A 20,159-nucleotide genomic window follows, 5' to 3' on the forward strand; every position below is an offset into this window, starting at 1 on the left:
GCAGAGCCACAGAAATTATAAAGGAATGGAACATCTTCCTTATGAGGAGAGCCTGAGGGAGCTGGGGCTCTTTAGCTTGGAGAAGAGGAGATTGAGAGGTGACCTCATTCTTGCTTATAAATATGTAAAGGGTGAGTGCCAAGAGGATGAAGCCAGGCTCTGCTCAGTGATGTCTAATGACAGGACAAGGGGCAATAGGTGGAAGTTGAGGCACAGGAAGTTCCATGGAAACATGAGGAAGATTTTTTTTTTCTCTGTAAATGTGACAAAATACTGGAACAGGTTGCCCAGAGAGGCTATAGAGTTTCCCTCTCTGGAGATATTCAAGACCCACCTGGATGCGTTCCTGTGTGATCTGTTCCAGGCAATCCTGCACTGGCAGGGGAGTTGGACTAGATGAGATTCCTTCCAGACCCTGACATTCTGTGATTCTGTAATACCTGGGCTAAGGAGTCCAAAGAATGAGGCAGCCCTATAATAACAGCTTCCCACTGCCCAATTTAGTGCCAACCCTTTTTTTCATTTCACTGTAAAAGCAATTAAGAGGTACAGGCCACTATTACAGCAGGAAGGCCAACATCTAGAGGTGATGGTGGGCAAGAAGCTTAACATGAGCCAGCAATGGGCACTTGCAGCCCAGAAAGCCAATGGCATACTGGGCTACATCAAAAGAATTGTGGCTAGCAGGTCAAGGGAAGTGATTCTGCCACTGCTCTGCTCTGGTAAGACCCCACCTGGAGTACTATGTCCAGCTATGAGGGCCCAAACACAAGAAGGAAAGGGACCAGATCGAGAGTGTCCAGAGAAAGGCCACAAAAATTATCAGAGAGCTGGAACACCTCTTCTGCAAAGAAAGGTGGAGAGAGTTGGGGTTATTCGGCCTGGAGAAGAGAAGGCTCCAGAGAGACCTAATAGCAGCCTTCCAGTACCTGAAGGGAGCCTGCAGGAAAGCTGGAGAGGGACTGCTTACAATGGATTGTAACAACAAGACAAGAGGCAATGGTCTTAAACTAGAGAAGGGTAGATTTAAGTTGGACATTAGGAAGAAGTCCTTTGAGGATGGTGGAACACTGGAACAGTTTGCTCAGGGAGGTGGTAGGGATCCCACCCCTGGAGACTTCAAGGACAGGCTTGATGGGGCTAAGAGCAACCTGATCTAGTTGGGGATGTCCCTGATGACTGCAGGATTGGACTAGCTAGCCTCTAGAGGTGTCTTCCAACCCAGTGCATTCTATGATTCTACAGCCAACAGCTTTCTTTTTATGTATCAATATTGGCTCTCAGGCCTTGACACCCAAAAAGTGTTTGTAATGTAGAGATACTTCTGGGGAATCAAACAGACATAGCAAGCACTGGTGGATCCAGCTCGTTGAGGCCATATTTACCAACTTCAAGGGCTGAACCTTGGATACTTTGTATTGAATGATACTTTAAATAAAAATAAATGAGTAAAAACTATTTCATATCACTTGCCACCAACTTCTCCTTGTGGTCTCATTTATGGACGGAAAAAAAAAAGGGAAAAAATAGTATTACTGTTAAAAAGAAATATGCTCTGGATTGCATCAAATCATTACAAACACCAAAGGAAGGAAGAGACCTTTCTCACTATCAAAACCACAGACTCCTCCCCACAGTGTCTTTTCAAAGAGGATGACTGATAGAGGCAGTTCATGATTTAAGCACAGAAAAGGCTAAATAGATTTCAGCATTCTGCTGCTGGCATTGCCTCAGAAGGTAAATACCAAACACAAGAAAAACATTTCTCACTTCTGGCTTTTTTGCTTTTTCAGAAGCAAAATGTTTTAGCAAAGTAAGAGGCTGCCCCACCCAGAGTGGTTTAAGGTAATTTAAAGTTAACCAGAACTACATCTCCAGGCAGCCCTGAAACATCTAGGGAAGGATTCCCTTCTCCTTCTCTGATTGTAAACTCCTTCTACTGTCTCTTGACATCCAGGGTACATCTTTTGCCGTGAGAGGCAAATGTGAGAGCAAACATAATTTAAAGCAGCTCTACAAGTGTTTTTGTCTGCATCCAAAAGTGGTCATTCACCTATTTAAACTGAAAAACTGCTTCCAAAGCACGAAGGAGGCCTTGAAATGTCCCATGTGTCCTCTACAGTATATAACTGCAAAGATAAGGGGTGACACAGGCCTCCAAAGACAGAAAAAAATATTTATGTGGCATCAGCTCCTTCAAGCAGATAATCACACCACCCAATGAATCTACCCAGTAAAAGTCCAGTTTAAAACATTCCAATTGACTGGATCTGCAGACCCTTGTTCTGGTACTCACAGGATCATAGGATGTTAGGGGTTGGAAGGGACCCAAGGAGATCATCAAGTCCGACCTCCCTGCCAGAGCAGGACAACACTGTATTGCTACAGACAGTAATTTATCAGCATAACTCAATCATCTCCAAGTAACACAAACAATTGGAAGGAATGCAAGGGTTGTAGTATTTCTCTTTTAATCAATATCAGTGTCTCCCTCTTCACAGAATTCCCAGGGAGTTGGAAAGGACCTCTGGAGATCAACCAGTCTAACTCCCCTGCCAAAGCAGGGTTACGCACAACAGGTCACCTAGCATCACAAAGTCCAGGTGGTTTGGAATCGCTCCAGAGAAGGAGACTCCACTACCTCTCTTGTTCCCACTGTCCCTTGTCCTGTCACTAAGCACCACTGAAAAAAGTCTGGGCTCATCTTCTTGCCCCCCACTTTTTAGCTAGTGATGATCAGCATTCAGATGACCCTCTCTCAGGTTGCTCTTCTCCAGGCTAAACAGCTCCAGGTATCTCAGCCTTTCCTCCTCACAGAGCTGCTCCAGACCCCTCAGCATCTTTGTAGCCTCCACTGGATTCTCTCAAGTAGTTCTTTGTCTCTGTCAAACTGGGGAGCCCAGAACTGGACCCAGTGATCCATAAGGCGGCAGCATAGAGGAGGAGAACTTTCATCAAACTGCTGGCCACTGTCTTCTTAATGGACATCGGGAGACAATTTGCCTTGGCCACAAGAGCACATTGCTGACTCATGGTGAACTTGACTACTTTCAGGACTTGTTCCCTTTAGGAAGCAATTCTGAATACATTGGTTTCTACAGTGTCACATTTAAGCCAGGGCTAAACTGTGCAGCTTGCTATCAGCTGCTGCAGACCATCTTCTAAAGATGAGAAGTGAGGTGTGGCCTCATAGCCCAAGGGGCACAACGTGACAGCATCTTCTGCCACAGGAAGCCACCCACAGCTGTTGCTCAGTCACCCACAGCAGTGACATATGCTGTACAATGCTGAGCAGCAGCACTCACCTGGAGCAACTCCAGTTTGTCTCTATCTTTGTGAAAGTACTCCTGGACCACACCAACCTCTCCTTCCCATGCAAAAAAAACAAGGTGGTTTTAAAACCTCCCTTCCAACTTTGCTGTGCTGTTCCTGAGGGCAACACTGACTCGGGCTGGCAGGGCCATGGGCACTTCTTAACAGTGCAGCTAAAAGGTGTCTGAAAGGGAATAGGTCAGCCTTGATTGGGAGCTACAGTTCCTTGTCTCAGGGCCTTGCTCTCTGCTGCAGTGCACAAATACTCCTGCTTCCCAAGGACAATGACCAGCAGCCACCAGCACAGACTGAGCTGCTGCTAATTTTGTAAACAAAGACCTCTGTGAGCACCAACCTGTGCCAGTCACCACTGTGTTTAAAAAAAGAGACATGAACAAAAAGCCCAGTGTTGTATTTTGGTGATTAAAGGACGACTTCACAGAATCCCAGTACTGTTGGGGGTTGGAAGTGACTTTGGGATATCATCTAGCTAAACCCCCTCTGCTAAAGCAGGGTCACCCAGATTCCACAACCTCTCTGGGCAGCTTGGCCCAGGACAATGGCACCTTTACAGCAAAGAAGTTTCTCCTCAAGTTCAGATGGGTTCCAGGTTGCCCCCATTGCCCCTTTTCCTGTCACTGAGCATCACTGAAAAGAATCTGGAAGAATCTTATTCTTCCCCACCCTTCAGCTATTGATGAGCACTGGGAAGTTCCTTTCTCTGCTCTTCTCCAGGCTAAACAGCCTCAGGTCTCCCAGCCTTTCCTCCCCACAGAGATGATTCACATCCTTCAGCATCTTTGTACTGGACACTCTCCACTAGCTCCCTGTCTCTCTTGAACCAAAGAGCCCAGAACTGAACCCACTCCTCCACATGTGATCTGACTAGGAGGAGAACCTCCCTGGACTCTAAGCCTATTTGGCACGGCCTAAGCCATTTGAGAAACTGAGGGAGCTGGGGCTTTTTAGCTTGGAGAGAAGGAGACCAAGGAGTGACCCAATTCATGTTTATTAATATGGAAGGGGTGAGTGCCAGGAGGATGGGGCCAGCCTCTTCTCAGTGATGCCCAGTGACAGGACAAGGGGCGATGGGTGGAAGTTGAGGCATAGGAGGTTCCATGTGAACCTGAGGAAGAATTTTTTCTCTGTGAGGGCAACAGAGCACTGGAACAGGCTACCCAGGGAGGTTGTGCAGTCTCCCTCTCTGGAGATATTCAAGAAACATCTGAATGTGCTCCAGTGTGATCTGCTCTAGGTGATCCTGCTCTGGCGGGGGAGCTGGACCAGATGATCTTTGGAGGTCACTTCCAGCCCCTGACATTCTATGAAGACTCTGACTGTTTACGTGTTTGGACACAAAGAAACCAGCGAGCACCACCTGCCATGTTGTCCATGGTGGGAGTGGCAGAGGTAGCAGTGGGAAGCACCTACCAGGTCATAGGCTGCCAGGACCTTTTTCTGCACGTCGGGCACGGTCCCCAGAGGCTCTAGGTAAGGAAAGGCATCCTTCATGCAGAGGGTGACGGAGGGCGTGTTGTCCCCGCTGAGGAGGCGCGAGGAGAGGGTCAGGATGCACTGCTTGAGGCTGGCGATGGGCGGCAGTCCACACAGCTCCTTCACAGACACCATAGCATTCTGCCAGAAGGAAAAGGAACACTTCAATACCACCTGCTGCTTGCCACTTGGCCCTTCCTGCCTGCCAGGACCTCCTTGGTGTTGCCTGCTGCTCCCCACTGATGTGGGCCAATGGTACCCCACTGTCCACCACCTCTGGGCCCCACAGACCCCAGGGTGCTGACACAGAGGAATTCTCAATCAGCACCTTTCTCCACAGCCACATCTGCTGCCAGCTCCAGCTTTCCTTTAGGCCTAGAGGAAAGCAAATCCATCCCCAACTGCATTGCAAACTCAGCCCCAACTGATCCCCAGCATACTAAACCATCAGCACTAAAAGCTACTTCTCTTCCCAGTTGCTTTTGCTGCTGTAATCACTTTGTTCTCCCATCATTGTCATCCTCCAGCAAGAATGAGTTTGACAGACCTCATATTTCCCATGGGAAAGGCAAGCAGGGGGAAAAAAACCCACACTGTTTTGGCCTTGCATTACCACATCACGAAGAAACACAAACAAGCTAAACAATCTTTTCCCCTTCGTGGATCATACATAAGAAAATTAATCCTGGATATGCAGGTCAAACCAAACACAACATGTGTGACCAGCAGGATGAAGGAGGGGGTTCCCCTCCTCTGCTCAGCTCTTTTTAGACCCTACCTGGAGTACTGCATCCACTTCTGGGGACCACAATGCAAGAAGGACATTGAACTGCTGGAGTGCTCCTAAAGGAGTTGATCAGAGGGCTGCAACACCTCTCCTATGGGAACAGGCTGAGAGAGTCGAGGCTGTCCAGCGTGGAGAAAAGCAGGCTCCTGAGAGACCTTATAGCAGCCTTCCAGTATCTGAAGGGGGACTACAAGAAAGCCCAGATGGGACTTTTTACAGGAGTCAGAACAGCCATTGCTCCCCAGAGCGTGGAGTAAGGGCAGTAACTTGTGGCCAGGGGTTGGAGTAATAGGAAAAGGAGCAATGGCTTTAAGCTAGAAAAAGGCAGATTTAGACTTCAGATTAAGAAAAAATTATTTACAGTGAGGGTGGTGAGACACTGGAAAAGGTTGTCTGCGGAGGTTGTGGATGTCCCCTCCTTGCCCAGGTTGGACAGGGCCTTGAGCAACCTAGTCTAGAGGAAGGCATCCCTGCCCATGACAGGGGGTTGGAACTAGAACATAGGATCATAGGACATTAGGGGTTGCCAGAGCAGGACAATACTCTCTAACACAGATCACAGAGGAACACATCCAGACAGGCCTTGAAAGTCTCAAGAGAAGGAGACTCCGTGACCTCCCTGGGGAGCCTGTTCTGGTGCTCTGTGACCCTTACAGTAATGAAGTTCCCCCTTGTGTTGAGGCGGAACCTCTTTTGCTGCAACTTACACTAGATGATCTTTAAGGTCTCTTCCAACTCAAACCATTCTAGGATTCTAAGATTCATTTATTTTTCAAGCCAGTGGATGTATAGCTGACAAGGTCTCAACATTCATCTTCTTCAAGTCCCACAGAGTTATCAAGATGCACAGTCTAAACATCCATACCTTGCAAATGTTCCCCCCTAACCTTGCTGAAATAGCAGCCACAAGAACATGGCCAGCTAGTTAACAAAGACTTTGCTCATTCATCAAATGCATTTTCATGCACTTAAATCCAGTGACTGTGTCTTGAAAGAACAAGACCTTGCAGTGACATTTTGCTCAGAAGGCACTTTAACGCTATCTGAGTCATATTAGGAGTATTTCTCCTCCTACAGTTCCCATATAGTGCCTGACCTACAGACAGAAGGTGCAGGCAACAGTTCCAACCAGCCACTTTCAAGGCCTGCAAGAAAGCAAAGGCTGGGAAGAGTTTCCCATTCTTAAAAATATGCTCTGACTCCTCCCTTGAGAGTGATTTAAAACTTATGTCATCTTGCAAACGTTTCCAGCTGCCAACATGTAATTTGCTTTTGACTGCCCAGAGGAGCAGGGTCAGTGATGTGCTGCTGCATGTTCATCGCCTGCTTTCAAGGAAGAACAAGGAACTGTTTCTGTGTCTTTAGCAAGGAGAGAGCTGTGGATGATTTCAGCTGTTTATGCAAGAAAACTCACTGCTTAACACTGTTCAGTTTTGTTTCTAGGCAAGAAAAGGCAACACACACTCAGGGAAACTCGCTGCTCTTTTACAGGGGTGTACAAGACCTTAGAATCTTAGAACAGTTTTGGTTGGAAAAGACCTATAAGATCACTGAGTCCAATCATTCTCTAACTTTGCCAAGGCTGGTGCTAAACCATGGTCCTCAGCACCAAACCTCTGCATCTTTTAAACACCTCCAGGGACAAGTATTCAGCCACCTCCCTAGGGAGCCCATTCCACTGTTAGAGAATCCTTCCAGTGGCTTCTTCTACTATGCAATCTAAGCCTCCCTTGAGGCCATTTTCTCTTGTCCTGTCACTTTTTACTAGCGAGAAGACACCAATCCTTACCTGGCTTCAACCTCCTTTCAGGGAGTTGCAGAAAGGCAGAAAGACTCCTCAGCCTCCTTTTCTCCAGATTAAACAACCCCAGTGACAACCTTAGTGACACATCGACTGTTTTTATGCTCACCCAGAAAAAAATGAAAGCATAATCCTCACTCAGGTAGTAAAATGAAACCTTGATGATGCTTTCCAGAAAGAAAATGAAGTTTTTAAGGCCTGAGAACACAAACGTACTCCCAGTTCACAGGATCACAGGATGTTAGGGGTTAGAAGGGATCTCTGGAGATCATTAAGTCCAACCCTCCTGCCAGAGCAGGACCACAACCTAGTGCAGGTTGCACAGTTCTGCTTTATCAGACAAAACCAACCAGTAAAGCATGTTTGGAGAAGACATACAACATTTCTGACTAAACCCACATGGGTTTGTTAGATAACACCTGTTAATCACCAGTTAAAAGCTGACAACAGCTTCGGGTCTGAAGCTTCACTACCTTCAGCAAGTTTGCCCTACCAGCATCCCACACCAGGATTTTCCCTTCCATAGTCAGGACAGGCCAACACACCCAACCAAAGTGCCATACCTGCATGTTTTCTCTCATGTCAGTAGCCTCTCGAAGAGGATGCACAGCCAGCTTAAATATGTCATCAATGGTCTTGAGCCCAGTGTTCCTCAGCATGGTGTACTCCCTTGCTTTCTTGCCTATCCTCACCGAGAGGCTACGCTTTTGGGCCTTCCCACCCCCGCTGCGGTTGGTTATGGCAATGTGAACAAAGAGGGTGACGTGCTCCATGATGTCACCAACGAAAGAGCGCAGCGGTATGTGCCTGTAGCCGGGCTGCAGGCACTCCAGCGGGATGGTGTACTGCCCTATGAACTCATCCCCAATGTAGTCATCATCCAGAACGACGAAGCGGATCATGGCCAGCTCGGGCAGGTTGATCTGGAACTCAAAGCTTTCATCAAAAATGGGGTTATCACTGTTTTGCTGAACAGTTTTAGTTCTTTGTTCAGTGCAGTCTGCAGGAATCCCATGTATTTCTATGCAGACATAGGGGTCTATAACGTCCCCTTTTGCACAGGCACCCTTGGGCTTTGGAAAGTTCTGGCCACTGATTATTTTGACATGTAGGACTTGGGGAGAGACCCCGGGAACAATGCCCTTGGTGTTTGCACTGAAGTAAGAGACCTCCTCGCGCATCACTGAAGGCCTGAGAACGTAGCCACAGCCCCCATCTGCAGAAACCAGCCAGTGTGCAGGTCCATCATAGGCCCCGGGTCTGGTAGTTCATTGCCACTATCTGGCAACCCACAGTTCCAAAAATCTTGAGGATTTAAGTTACTAGAGTCTATCCTCATAGCACTGGGGTACACCCTGGACAGAACCTTTTGTTGTAGTTGACAAAGTCTTCAGGGACTCATTTGCAATACGACTGGCTTCTGCCCTCACTGAAGGAGCACATTTCCCAGTAGTTCTGAGCCTTCATGGATGTCTCAAAGTCTTTGTATTGGACAGATTTGCATAGGGACACCAAGTCAGACAGTTCTCTGGAGAGCAGATCAGCTTGGGTTCCCTTGAAACGTCTTCTGACAGCCTCCGGGATATCTCAGCCTCTCGTCTTCATCGTGACTTCTCCTTCCAATACATCCTGTCGCTGGGCAGCTTCTTCCCCTTCACGATGATCTTCATTTCAGTTTCTCAGGCGACGGGAGGTAGACTTCTGAGGATAAAGGTGCCTCTAGTGTACAGTTTGTTTCCAAAGACCTTTTTCATGTGTTGTACCACTACCTTCTGCTGTTGTAGCGACAGTGGTTCCCCAGGCAGAGACATCAGGGGGTATTCTGAGGCAAAAAAAGGCCAGTTTGTTTATCACCTCAATAACGTTCCGGAAGGCGAGCGGCGATGTCATGTTGTTACGGTTACAGACAATGGGTTCGTTATCTGGGCCATCACAGACGTCTAGTTCAATGCTCCGACAGCTCATCTTCAAAGCCCTGACATAGCCATTGATATCAGCTGGCCCTCTGAGCTGGTCTTCTATCAGATATGTATTGTGGGAGGCGTTGATGTAGTAGTGTGACAAAGGCTGCGTCATGTCCTGGACAATTTTTTTGTGCTCTGGATCAAAATGTCACATTCTGGGGACAACAAGTACTGGGTAAATCCATCGATTGCAAGGAAGCCTTTCGAGCGCCCTTCTTGAGAGAGCTCGTACCGGCGATGATTCCAGACACATTTCCTTCTGTGATGTGAGTCACTCCTTGCTCAGCTTCTAAAAACAGCATGAGGTCATTGCATCCAGGTACTCTTTGTTTTTAGATATCTGCACCAGTAAGAAATAAACTTCAGGCCTTGTGCAAAGTTCACTGAACACCTCACAGAATTCCTCTTTTGTTACTCGCGTTGTCAGTTTCTCTTTGCTCTTCTGGATTTCCTTGAATTTTAACCTAATCTTGGATTCTTTTAAGTGGGTTGAGCTTCTTATGAGCTCCACAGATGTATCTTCTAACATTATGCCATTACCATCAACATCTGCTGCTTCAAATACAGTTTTCAGCCAGGCAAACCGAGGAGTATTATGGCTGCTTTCCATCAGATCCAGAGGCTGTTTGCTACGAGAACCAAGTACCTTAATCCTGATACCCAAATGTTGGCCACATCAGCGGAGTTGGCGACCAAGTCCAGGGACTCGTAGTTCTCGCCATGAATTACCGACAGCGCGCAGTCCTCAGAAATCTGGTCTGCAAGTCCGTTATTCCTGAACGTTTCTGTGTTCTTCCCTAGCCTGATTTCTTTTATGGCAGAGATATCAAGCTTTGCTTTCTCAAGGTCCTTTTTGGAAGGCTCCCAACGCAGAGCCTGCAGGTCAGGATCCAGAGTAAAAAAACGGTTATAAATCCGGGAATTTGGACGAACTTTCTTCAATTCACAGCCGGCTTGCATGAAGCTGATACAGTCGCTGGCACTGCTTATCTTCTTCTCTGATGGCATGCTGCTGAAGGAGACTGTTTTCTTTCTTCCACATTTTTGGTTTGAAGGATCCTGCAGAATAATTACATACAAAAAAAAAAAAAAAAAAAAAGAATGAGAATATTTGGCTTGGTTGTTCCATCAAGAACAGAGAAGATACATTTTAGTAAAAATAATCCATGTCCTTTTGAATCTCAAAACACAACACAGTGCAGGGTGAGTGCCAAGAGGATGGAACCAAGCTCTGCTCAGTGATGCCCAACGACAGACAAGGGGCAATGGGTAGATGTTGAGGCATAGGAAGTTTCATGTAAATATGAGGAGGAATTTTTTCCCTGTGAGGGTGACAGAACACTGGAACAGGCTGCCCAGAGAGGTTGTGGAGTCTCCCTCTCTGGAGATATTCAAAACTCACCTAGATGTGTTCCTGTGTGATCTGGTATAGGTGACCCTCCTCTGACAGGGGGGCTGTATTGGATGAGCTTTTGAGGTCACTTCCAGCCTCTTGGCATTCTGTGATTCTGTATTATCCCTTCCCACAATTCAGTTCCCTGCTGAGCTATAAGGTATGCCAAGCTATACACTGAACTTGACTGAGCTGCAGCATCAGAGATACTAAGTTTGCATGAGTGATGTTTGCAGCTATTACACTGCCCTTCCCATCACTCACTAAAGCAGTGAAGGGATAGCACCCGGAGGTGTCCACACATATTGTAGCAACCAGGTATGTAGGGGAAGAGGGTTTTGTGGGAAGCTCAAGAACCTGGCTAAGGGCTGTGCAACCTGATATGGTGCAGATCTCAACAGATTTCACAGAATCACAGAATACATCTGTTTGGAAGAGACCTTAAAAATCATCCAGTCCAACTCTTGACCCAGCACTGAAGGGGTCAACAACCAAAATATGTCCCTAAGTGGCAGGGTCCACACACTGCTTAAACACCTCCAGGATATCATAAGAGATATCACAAATAAAGGAGGATTTGGAGACAAAATGGCATGAAAAAAAGGAGCTTTGGCCTACGAAGGAGGAGAAAGCAAGAAGCCTTTGAGGTGGTTCTGGGAGGAGAGCCTGGGCCAGGTCAGCATGCCCGTGGGACATATGCAATAGCTTTGGTCTTGGCTGATGGAGTGGCTTGCCTCAATTCTACTCTTCTCTGCAACCTTGGACACCCCAAGCAAAACTAAAGAAAAGCAAACAACAGCCATGACTCAGACCCCTGAGACACAGGCCCAGGAGTGTCTGGGCTTTCTTATTTGTGTGTTTTAGAGTCCTTTAGGCAGAGGTTGTTCTCATTAGGCTGAGAAGGTCCATCTCTGCTGCGTGCACAACCACACGGCTCGTCACTCACGGCTGCTCTCCTGGGAGCCCCACGTACCCTTCTGCTCAGCCCTAGCCTATTCACACACGGTCTGGTCTTTCCCATTTGTTTTGAAAGGCAGCTCTTCTGGTACCTCTTGGTACCAGGTCCTTATGGGAAGTTGGCCCATCAAGCAGAGAAACCCAAAGCTTTTTCTTTAGGGGATATATTGTAACTTTTCTTGAGAGACACTTAGTCAGACACATGTGACTGACTTCTCAGTATCAACACCCTACTTGCTGCTGGATGCAAACCCGGCTGCCTGCAAGCTTTTCTGTAATTTTAGTGGCAGGCAACTACATTGAAATCTTCCCCAGATACCACCAACTCAAAACATTTCACATATAATTACAATTGCAAATCATTCTTTCTTCTCTTCATGATTCCATCTGCTCTGTTAGTGTCACAAACTATCCAACAGCAACCAGCAAATATTTTTAATACATCATTCAAGGCTGTAATTAATAGTGAAACTCTCATTAAAGTTGTATCCCTCCTATTTCCCCTGCCACCAGGCAATGCTCTCCCTTTCTCTGCCTCTGCTGTTGAAGGGACTTTTGCTGCCTGGATTTTGATCAGGAGTCCCAAGGTGAGGAAACACTGATGCTGGGTATAGGCACACAGCCCTCTGCTACACTGCCCTCAGGCCCAACTATGAGATGTGTACCAGGAACTAGCTTGTCCAGCATCCCTGAGGATCTGCTTTGAGACACCAAATCCCCTGACTGCCCTACCTTTGCAGCCTGACTCCTCTCCCCTATCCCATGAAACAGTTCCTTGCAGTTCCCATGCATTTGTTGTGTCATTCACCCTTCCCAAGGCCTACTTCCCAGAGGATCCTAAACCTAAACCCCTACTCTAGCACTGCCCTCCATCCACCACCTCTTCTCCTGCTGCTTTGCAAGGTCTGTGCCCAAGCACGACCCTGTCCAGCTGTCCCAGCCACAGATTATCAGTCTCGGTGCTCATAAGAACATCTCCAGTCGTTGCCTGCAATGTTTGCAGATGTATTTTCCAGTACATGATTCGTATAAATGTTTCTGCTGAATGGCTGCTGTCATTCACCTCCCCTCGTCGGTAAACACCCAAGCTATTTCCAAAAACCCAAGCCCCTCAGAAACCGGATTTAAAGGCACAGGATCTGCTGAGAGCAAAATCAAACCTTCTCAAAAACTCCTTATGCTAAAGACTTCTAATTAAACTGAAGCAGTGAGCCTTCTACTGACAAGACTAATTACCTCTAGCCTTTTATTGTAGTACTTACTATGAGAAATCAGCTCTTTACAAAGTGAGCAAGTGCCTTGGGTCAGCTCCTTCTTTAATTACAGTTTTCAGTTAAACTATTCTGTTCCTGCATAAACATATGAGGGTTTAAGCCACAGCTGTGGCCATTAAATTTTTAGCTCAAACATATCTGTGCTTTTTGATTGTAAATAAGCCATGGAATGAATCAGCTATTTCTTGGCACCAAGGTGCAAAAACTAATTTGCCTTATGGACAATCAACAAAAGTTGCCTTTTCATATCAGTCTTAACCTCTTGGAGATTTGGAGGAACTGGATTATCCTCCCGTGCCCTCTTTCTCTGCTTTTATTTTTGATGGATACTTTTGGTTTCGTGCTTGGTAGTATGTACAGAGCACTGGGATTGTACAACAGCAGTTCTGCAACTCTGAAGAGGACTTCCCCATACCTTTTAAATCAACTGAACAGAATTCAAGCCTAGTTCATGGACTAAATGCCTGAAATTAACAAGATCTGAGCATTTCTGACATAGACCGAGTGTTCTTTTAACTGATACTCATCTACTGTAATATACACACAAGCCCTGCAAACTGCAATTGCTATCAGAGCAGATCACTGCAGCAGTTATTCTCTTCAGCTCCCCACACAGCAGGACATGTTCAGTCTTTTAAAAGCAAGAGGTTAGCTCATTTAGATGTAAAATGACAACTTTCATTCATAATTATCAAGAAGTTTTTTTATTCTAGTGTTTGTAAAACCTCCAAATGTGTTTCTGTAAGCTCACATGCTGTCTTCTCAGCCTGGCAAGCCAGGCATTCAACCCCACTCACACTGGCATGAAAAGCATCTACAGATCCTGACATCACAGTTTGCCAACCACACACCCCCAGGCCCAAGGGATTGCCTTGGGGAATAGAGGAGTATTTCCTTCAAGAAGTACCCTTCCTCCACTGGACTCCACCTCATATCAGAGCCTGAAGAAGACTTAAATACAATTTTGCCTCCTCATTTTTCCTCTTGTTGGACATTAAGAACAGGAACAAGTACAGCTACCTGGCAAACCAAGAGCTGCCAACATCTTGTGTGAAGAACCCATGAACCTGATCTCTTGTGCTACCCACCAAAAACATTCTCACTGCAAATTATAAGAAACGTTGTCTCCAGCAGGAGGAGGGAGGTGATCGTGACCTTGGACTTGGCTCTCGTGAGGCAACACCTTGAGTATTGTGTTCTGTTTTAGGCACATCGTTACAGGAGGGATGTGGAGGTGTTGGAGTTAGTGCAGAGTTGAGCACAAAACTTGGGAAAGAGCCCTGGAGAATAAAACTTAATGAGGAACGACTCAAGGGCTGGGGCTGGTTAGTATGAAAAAGAGGAGGCTGAGGGGAGACCTCATCATTGTCTACAGCGACCAGAAAGGACATCGTGGAGAGGCTGTTGCTGGTCTCTTCTCACAGGTAAATAGTGATAGAACAAGAGGGAATGGCCTCAAGCTGCAACTGGGGACCCCATTACACTGGGAAAAAAAATTTCACACAAAGAGTGGTCAGGCATTGGAATGGGCTGCCAAGGGAGACGGTTGAGTCACCAACCCTGGATGTGTTTGAAAGTTGCTTGGGTGTGGTCCTTGGGCATATGGTTTAGGGTGCACCCTGCAGAGTATCAGTTGGACAGGGTGATCCTCAGGGTCTTTCCCAACCTGAAAGTTTCTGTGGTTCTGTGATTATCAAAACTCTTCCTGAGTACTCACCCACACCAGAGCACTTGCTTCCCTTCGTTAGCCTAAGCAATCAGAAAGCACAATACACCTGAAGCTTGGACATGAAGTCTTTTTGTAAGGGGCTAAGCCCATCAAAATTTATTTTATCACACGGGGACTGGCCTAGGAGTGCCCTTTCTCCTCAGTCACTTGTACTGATGACACTGAAGTTATTGCGACAATGAAAGAAGGAGGAGGTTTGCCAAAAACACAAACCAGTGTGAAAGAAGCAAATAACTTGCCCATTTCCACCCTAAGACCCTCTCTACCAGAGGTAACCTAGCTCTACACCAAAGGCTGTAACTGGAAACAAACGCAACCAGTCCGCCTGCAATAGACACCTACAAAAAGAAACCCCCTGCTCAGACGGGGTGGGTTGTGATTTGCAAGGCAAAACACTTCTCTCAAAAGGGACTCAAAGGGTGGTTTCATTCAGTTCTTTGGACATCCCCTACAAGGTGATACAACTGGTTGACTCCTCCTGTTTCTGAGCCTGCATGATATTCATTATGCAATAGCACCTCAAGCCCTCAGCCGCACGACCACTTCAATGTGTGCTTAGTACTCAGTACACACACAGCTTCTCTGAAATGGACTAACATCAAGGAGCTGTAGCTAAGACCTGGGCCAACTGCATCCTAACATTTTCTCACTGTTTCTAACAGAGAGATTCAGAGCTCCAGCCTAAGCATGTTCCCAAAATAGGAGCTCTCCTGAACACATCATCCTTGTCAGAGGGACTGGATGTGTAAACAGTGGGAGAAGTAAGCCATCAGCAGTTGTGGGAAAACTCCACCCCATCCACCCTGACCTTTGACTGCTCAATCTTCTGCTGTTTAAATCAAAGAGCTAAGAGAAATAAATACGTGGGACAAAAAAACTATGAATAAACATGCTCTCCACCTCATCCCATCCCCTCTGTCAAGAACACAGGACATAAATTGTGAAGCTGGAACTAAGAAACAGGGCAGTTGAAAAGAGCTGTACAGCAGCTTCTGCACACAGAATTCAGGCTCATCAGTTATTAAGCAAGTTACCTGAAGGGTCTCTACAGCAGCCACAGCCATCCAGGACCCAGCCAGAGAGGCCAAGAAAGGCAAAATGCATCACTTACCAAAGACAACCAAAAACCCTTCAAGAGCTGCAGGGAAATTCAGTCACAATGCCAAGAGCTAAACTTGCTAAGTGTGTGGTTAAAAGCCACTTCTCCCCAAACCAATTCTCATTTTCACCAGTGAGCATCACCCCTGCTAAAAGAGAAGCTTGATTTTGATCTTTGCCATTTCCCATGAGCCAAGTACTGAGAAATCAAAAATTACCTGCTTTGGAAACTTCAGATGATCCACTTAATTGGCCAACTGATTATACAATTATTTCCACCCCCACCACGCCCCCACCCCAGCAGGAGAAACTAATTAAATTTACAAGACGAGCTTCCCAAAATGTCAGTTATACTTAGCTGGAATCCCAGTTCCCCAGAATCTCCAAGCTTCACAGTAGTGGTGGTGGGGAAATACACCTTTAAACATGAAATAATGAGGTCAGTGAGTCACTAGCGAAGTTCGGAGCACTGTGTAGTGGGTTGACAAACAATGGTGGAGTTTTTCTATCACAAAGTAGGTCAGAGCAGGGAAAGTTTATATAAACTAGCCAAAAGAACATAGAAAGGCAGAGCTGGGGCCAGGGCTACAACCCGATCTCATGTGCCTGTGAGGTCTGATCAGAGATGGGACTCCAAGCCTGAACCCAGAGTATTAGCACATGATTAGTACAGATAGCCACAATCACAGGAAACTAGTATTGGTCACTAAGACACAAGGGTTTCTCCTGTGAATCTGCTATACCAACAAATGAATGAGCTGAACTCCCTCTAAACTTTTTTTTTTGCAAGGCCTGTAGGATGCAAGTATCAGATAGCCACCATGACAGCTCACAGGACAACAAAGAAAACACGACCTACTCAAAATTCATGCATGCTGACAACTCCTGGCACAAGGCCCAAGCACCTTTGCCCAGGGACTGACCAACCAGCCAACCTCACTGCCACCAGCACAGGGACACTGCCAGTCACGCTTGGGCTAACTGAACAGCACAGCAGATGGCAAGAGCAGATACTAATGCTGGAAGACTGACCTCAGGAGCCTCTTCAAGACCAAATTCCTGCTAATTCAGGGATCTGAGCACATGTGAAATCAAGACAGGATCCAAAGTTTAACAGGCATTGCTAAGAGCTGAGGTACACAGTAATCATGGAATGGTTTAGGTTGGAAGGGACCTCAAAGATCATCTAGTTCCAACACCTCACCATAGGCAGGGACACCTCCCACTACAACAGGTCACTCTGTTAATGGAATAAACAGAAAAGTTACATCAGATAAAAAAATGCAAGACAGAAAGATAAGTGAGAACTTTCAGCAACCTTCCAAATACCAAAACAGCCATACAGGCACATCCACAAGCCATCATCAAGAGCAGCTGATGAAGTTCAGGCAACACAAATGTCAGCTGCATTGATTTCAGGTTTACAAAGGTGACACCAGCAATGATGCTTTGGACTGACCAAACCCTGGATCATGGTAGAAGGAGCTACATTTAGAGAAAATGTCAAGGTAACCCACAGAAGAGTCACAGATGGGAAGCCACACTCTGCCACATCCACTCTTTACACAGGCATGCAGCAAAAGCATGCACAGGGCATGGAGCCAGCCTGAACCTGCAGAAGTAAGAAAAATAATTAAGACTAAGATCTGAGGAAACACCAAAGACCTGGTGTCTCAGCATCTTCCCAACAGCTCTCAGCACCATGACCAGAAGGACTAACGTTTTGCCATCAAACATTGTGTGAGTTACAGCATTACTCTGGCATAAGGGCTGCCATGCCCCCAGGGAGCAGAAAAAGAGCACTGCATTATCTGTATATCTCAGCACCGCCTTCATCTCCTTCACTAGCCAGAGACACAACAGCTTTGCAACCAGTGCAGGGGACACTGCCACAGTGAATTTCAAAAACACAGAGACCTGAAAAACCTCCCACTATCCACAGAAGATTTAGAAGTTGCTTCACACATTACTGCAGGGCTTGGCGCAGTCATAGCTGCATCTGCCAGTACAAAAGGAGATACCTGACCTACCTTCAGGTCCTCACCCATAGTCCTGCCACCAGGAAACCACAACTTGTTGTGCACGCTGTTGTGGCTATCATCCTCACAGTGCCTGAGTCTCAGGATGAGAATGAACCATGAGACAAACCCCAGTGACCCACGGGACTCAGAGAGTGCCACTGTTCAAACTGGAAAGAACCTACCAGGCTGGAAGCCACTGAACCTACAGAAGATAATCAGAGCTCTACTACTTCCTAGAATATGTCTCAAGGAGACAAAAATCACAGATTCATATAATGGTTTCATTTGGAAGGGACCTTAAAGGTCATCCAGTGCCAACTTTCCCTGCCATGGACAAGGACATCTCCTGCTAGATCAGGCTGCTCAAGGCCCCATCCAACCTGACTTTCAACACTGCCAGGCTTGGAGCCTCCACAACATCCCTGGGCAACTTGTCTCCCACTGCTTCACCACCCTCACAGGGAAGAATTTCCTCCTAATGTCTAAAATAAATTCCAGTTTGAAAGCATTACCCCTCACCCTGTAATGCCTTTGTAAAAAGTCTCTCTCCAGCTATCAAACTGTAAGAAGCTTGTCAAACTAATATGCTACCTCCTCCTTCACAAGGTGACAAGTTTGGCTGGTGCACACAACAAAGACATTGTAATACATTTGGACTGTAATACACCATGGTTTCTGCAAGGCATCTGGCTTGGTACTGAATGACATTTTGATTAAGAAGACAGAACAATAAACTCAGAAGACGTTATATGGATCAAACACAAGATAAATGATAGGTCTTGGATGTAACAGTAAATGTGAAACACTCATCATTGAGACACGCTTCAAACAGGACCCTACAAGGACCTACTCTTAGCCCAAGGCTGTTTAGCATTTTGAGAGCGACCTGGGAGAAAGCATAAAATCAATACACTTAGAGTCTGGAGAGGATAGAAAGCCAAGATTGAACAGTGATGAATAAGAATGGATAGAGGTCAGGCACCAAAAGTCAAAAGCCTGTTTGACAAAGCATAAGAAACTATGTGCCAAAAAGGACCAACATAGGAGGTCATAACACTAGAAAGGCAAGGGTCATGCCAAGCCCCAGGCCTGCAACTCTGCTCCTGGAATCAGTAACCTGCATGTAAAAACAATTTAGTCATCACAGATGATCAGCACAGAATATAACGAGCTCATAATAGTTGTACAAAGACAGTATCTTATCTGTTGAGGACAGAGAAGTTCAAATATCTCTGCAGTCATCCATCCTGTGATGCCCTCAGTTTAGGAATGACCTTGAACACTGGAAAAAGTTCACAAAAGCCACAAAAATCAGGAATATTTTGGAAAACACACTGGAGTAAGAGATTCTAGGTTCTTTTACATCAATACACTCATCACCTGACTGTGAGCAATTGCAGAAGCCCAAATTAATGCAAGGAAAAACTTTCAGAATTGTCTTTCTTTTACTCTGTCTATGGAGGCACTTTTGTTCAGAGTTTCGGTATTTAGCCCAGTTGTGGATAAATGTATGTTAAGAAGTCCTTCAAATTATGTTTCCTTATGGATCCCATGGAAACTCAGAATGTAGACTGACATTGTCACACACACATTAAAAAAACACCCAACTCCAATCAAAAAGACAGCCATACACTCCCCAAGCCAAATCAAACTCAGTCCACCTCACAGTGAGGAAGACAGCTAGCAATGCTTACAACCTCCCATGGATGGCAGGAGAGCCTCAGTCACTAATAAGGCATTCATCAGCACCTTTATGCTCTCCTGGGACATCCTTTTGGAAGGAATTAGCACCTGTTTTTTTTCCAAAAGGATGTCCCAGGAGAGCAAATGTGCCCTCATTTCTGCCCTGTGCAATGGAGAGTGGAGCAGATTTCTGTGCCTGATGATGTTCTATGCTCTGGTGAAGCCACATCTCGAGTATCATGTTCAGTTTTGGGCACCTCACTACAAGAGAGATGCAGAGGTGCTGAAGCAAGTGCAGAGGAGGGCAACAAAGCTGGGGAAGGGCCTGGAGAATAAATCTGATGAGAAGCGACTGAAGGAGCTGGGGCTGGTTAGTGCGAAAAAGAGGAGGCTGAAGGGAGACCTCATCCCTGTCTACAGCTACCAGAAAGGACGTTGTGGAAAGGTTGGTGCTGATCTCTTCTCACAGGTAATTAGAACAAGAGGGAATGGCCTCAAGCTGCAGCTGGGGAGGTTTAGACTGGATATAAGGAAAAATGTTTTCCCAGCAAGAGTGGTCAGGCATTGGAATGGGCTGTCCAGGGAGGTGGTGGAGTCACTAACCCTGGATGTGTTTAAAAGTCATTTGGATGTGGTGCTTGGGGAT

The 20,159-nt window shown here is 46.3% G+C and overlaps 1 protein-coding gene across 1 annotated transcript in view; it reads right to left on the bottom strand.

The window, feature by feature from the left end:
• The window catches only part of PLCL1 (phospholipase C like 1 (inactive)), a 224,073-nt gene that overhangs the window by 39,911 nt on the left and 164,003 nt on the right, over positions 1 to 20,159 (bottom strand). The window contains 12 exon segments of the mRNA XM_064158489.1: positions 4,744 to 4,947; positions 7,958 to 8,610; positions 8,613 to 8,756; positions 8,759 to 9,025; positions 9,028 to 9,063; positions 9,066 to 9,114; positions 9,116 to 9,229; positions 9,231 to 9,505; positions 9,508 to 9,612; positions 9,615 to 9,671; positions 9,674 to 9,997; positions 10,000 to 10,417. Coding sequence (XP_064014559.1) covers positions 4,744 to 4,947; positions 7,958 to 8,610; positions 8,613 to 8,756; positions 8,759 to 9,025; positions 9,028 to 9,063; positions 9,066 to 9,114; positions 9,116 to 9,229; positions 9,231 to 9,505; positions 9,508 to 9,612; positions 9,615 to 9,671; positions 9,674 to 9,997; positions 10,000 to 10,417 — 2,646 coding nt within the window.

This window comes from Pogoniulus pusillus, chromosome 2, assembly GCF_015220805.1.
Source record: "Pogoniulus pusillus isolate bPogPus1 chromosome 2, bPogPus1.pri, whole genome shotgun sequence".
NCBI classification, from domain to species: Eukaryota; Metazoa; Chordata; class Aves; order Piciformes; family Lybiidae; genus Pogoniulus; species Pogoniulus pusillus.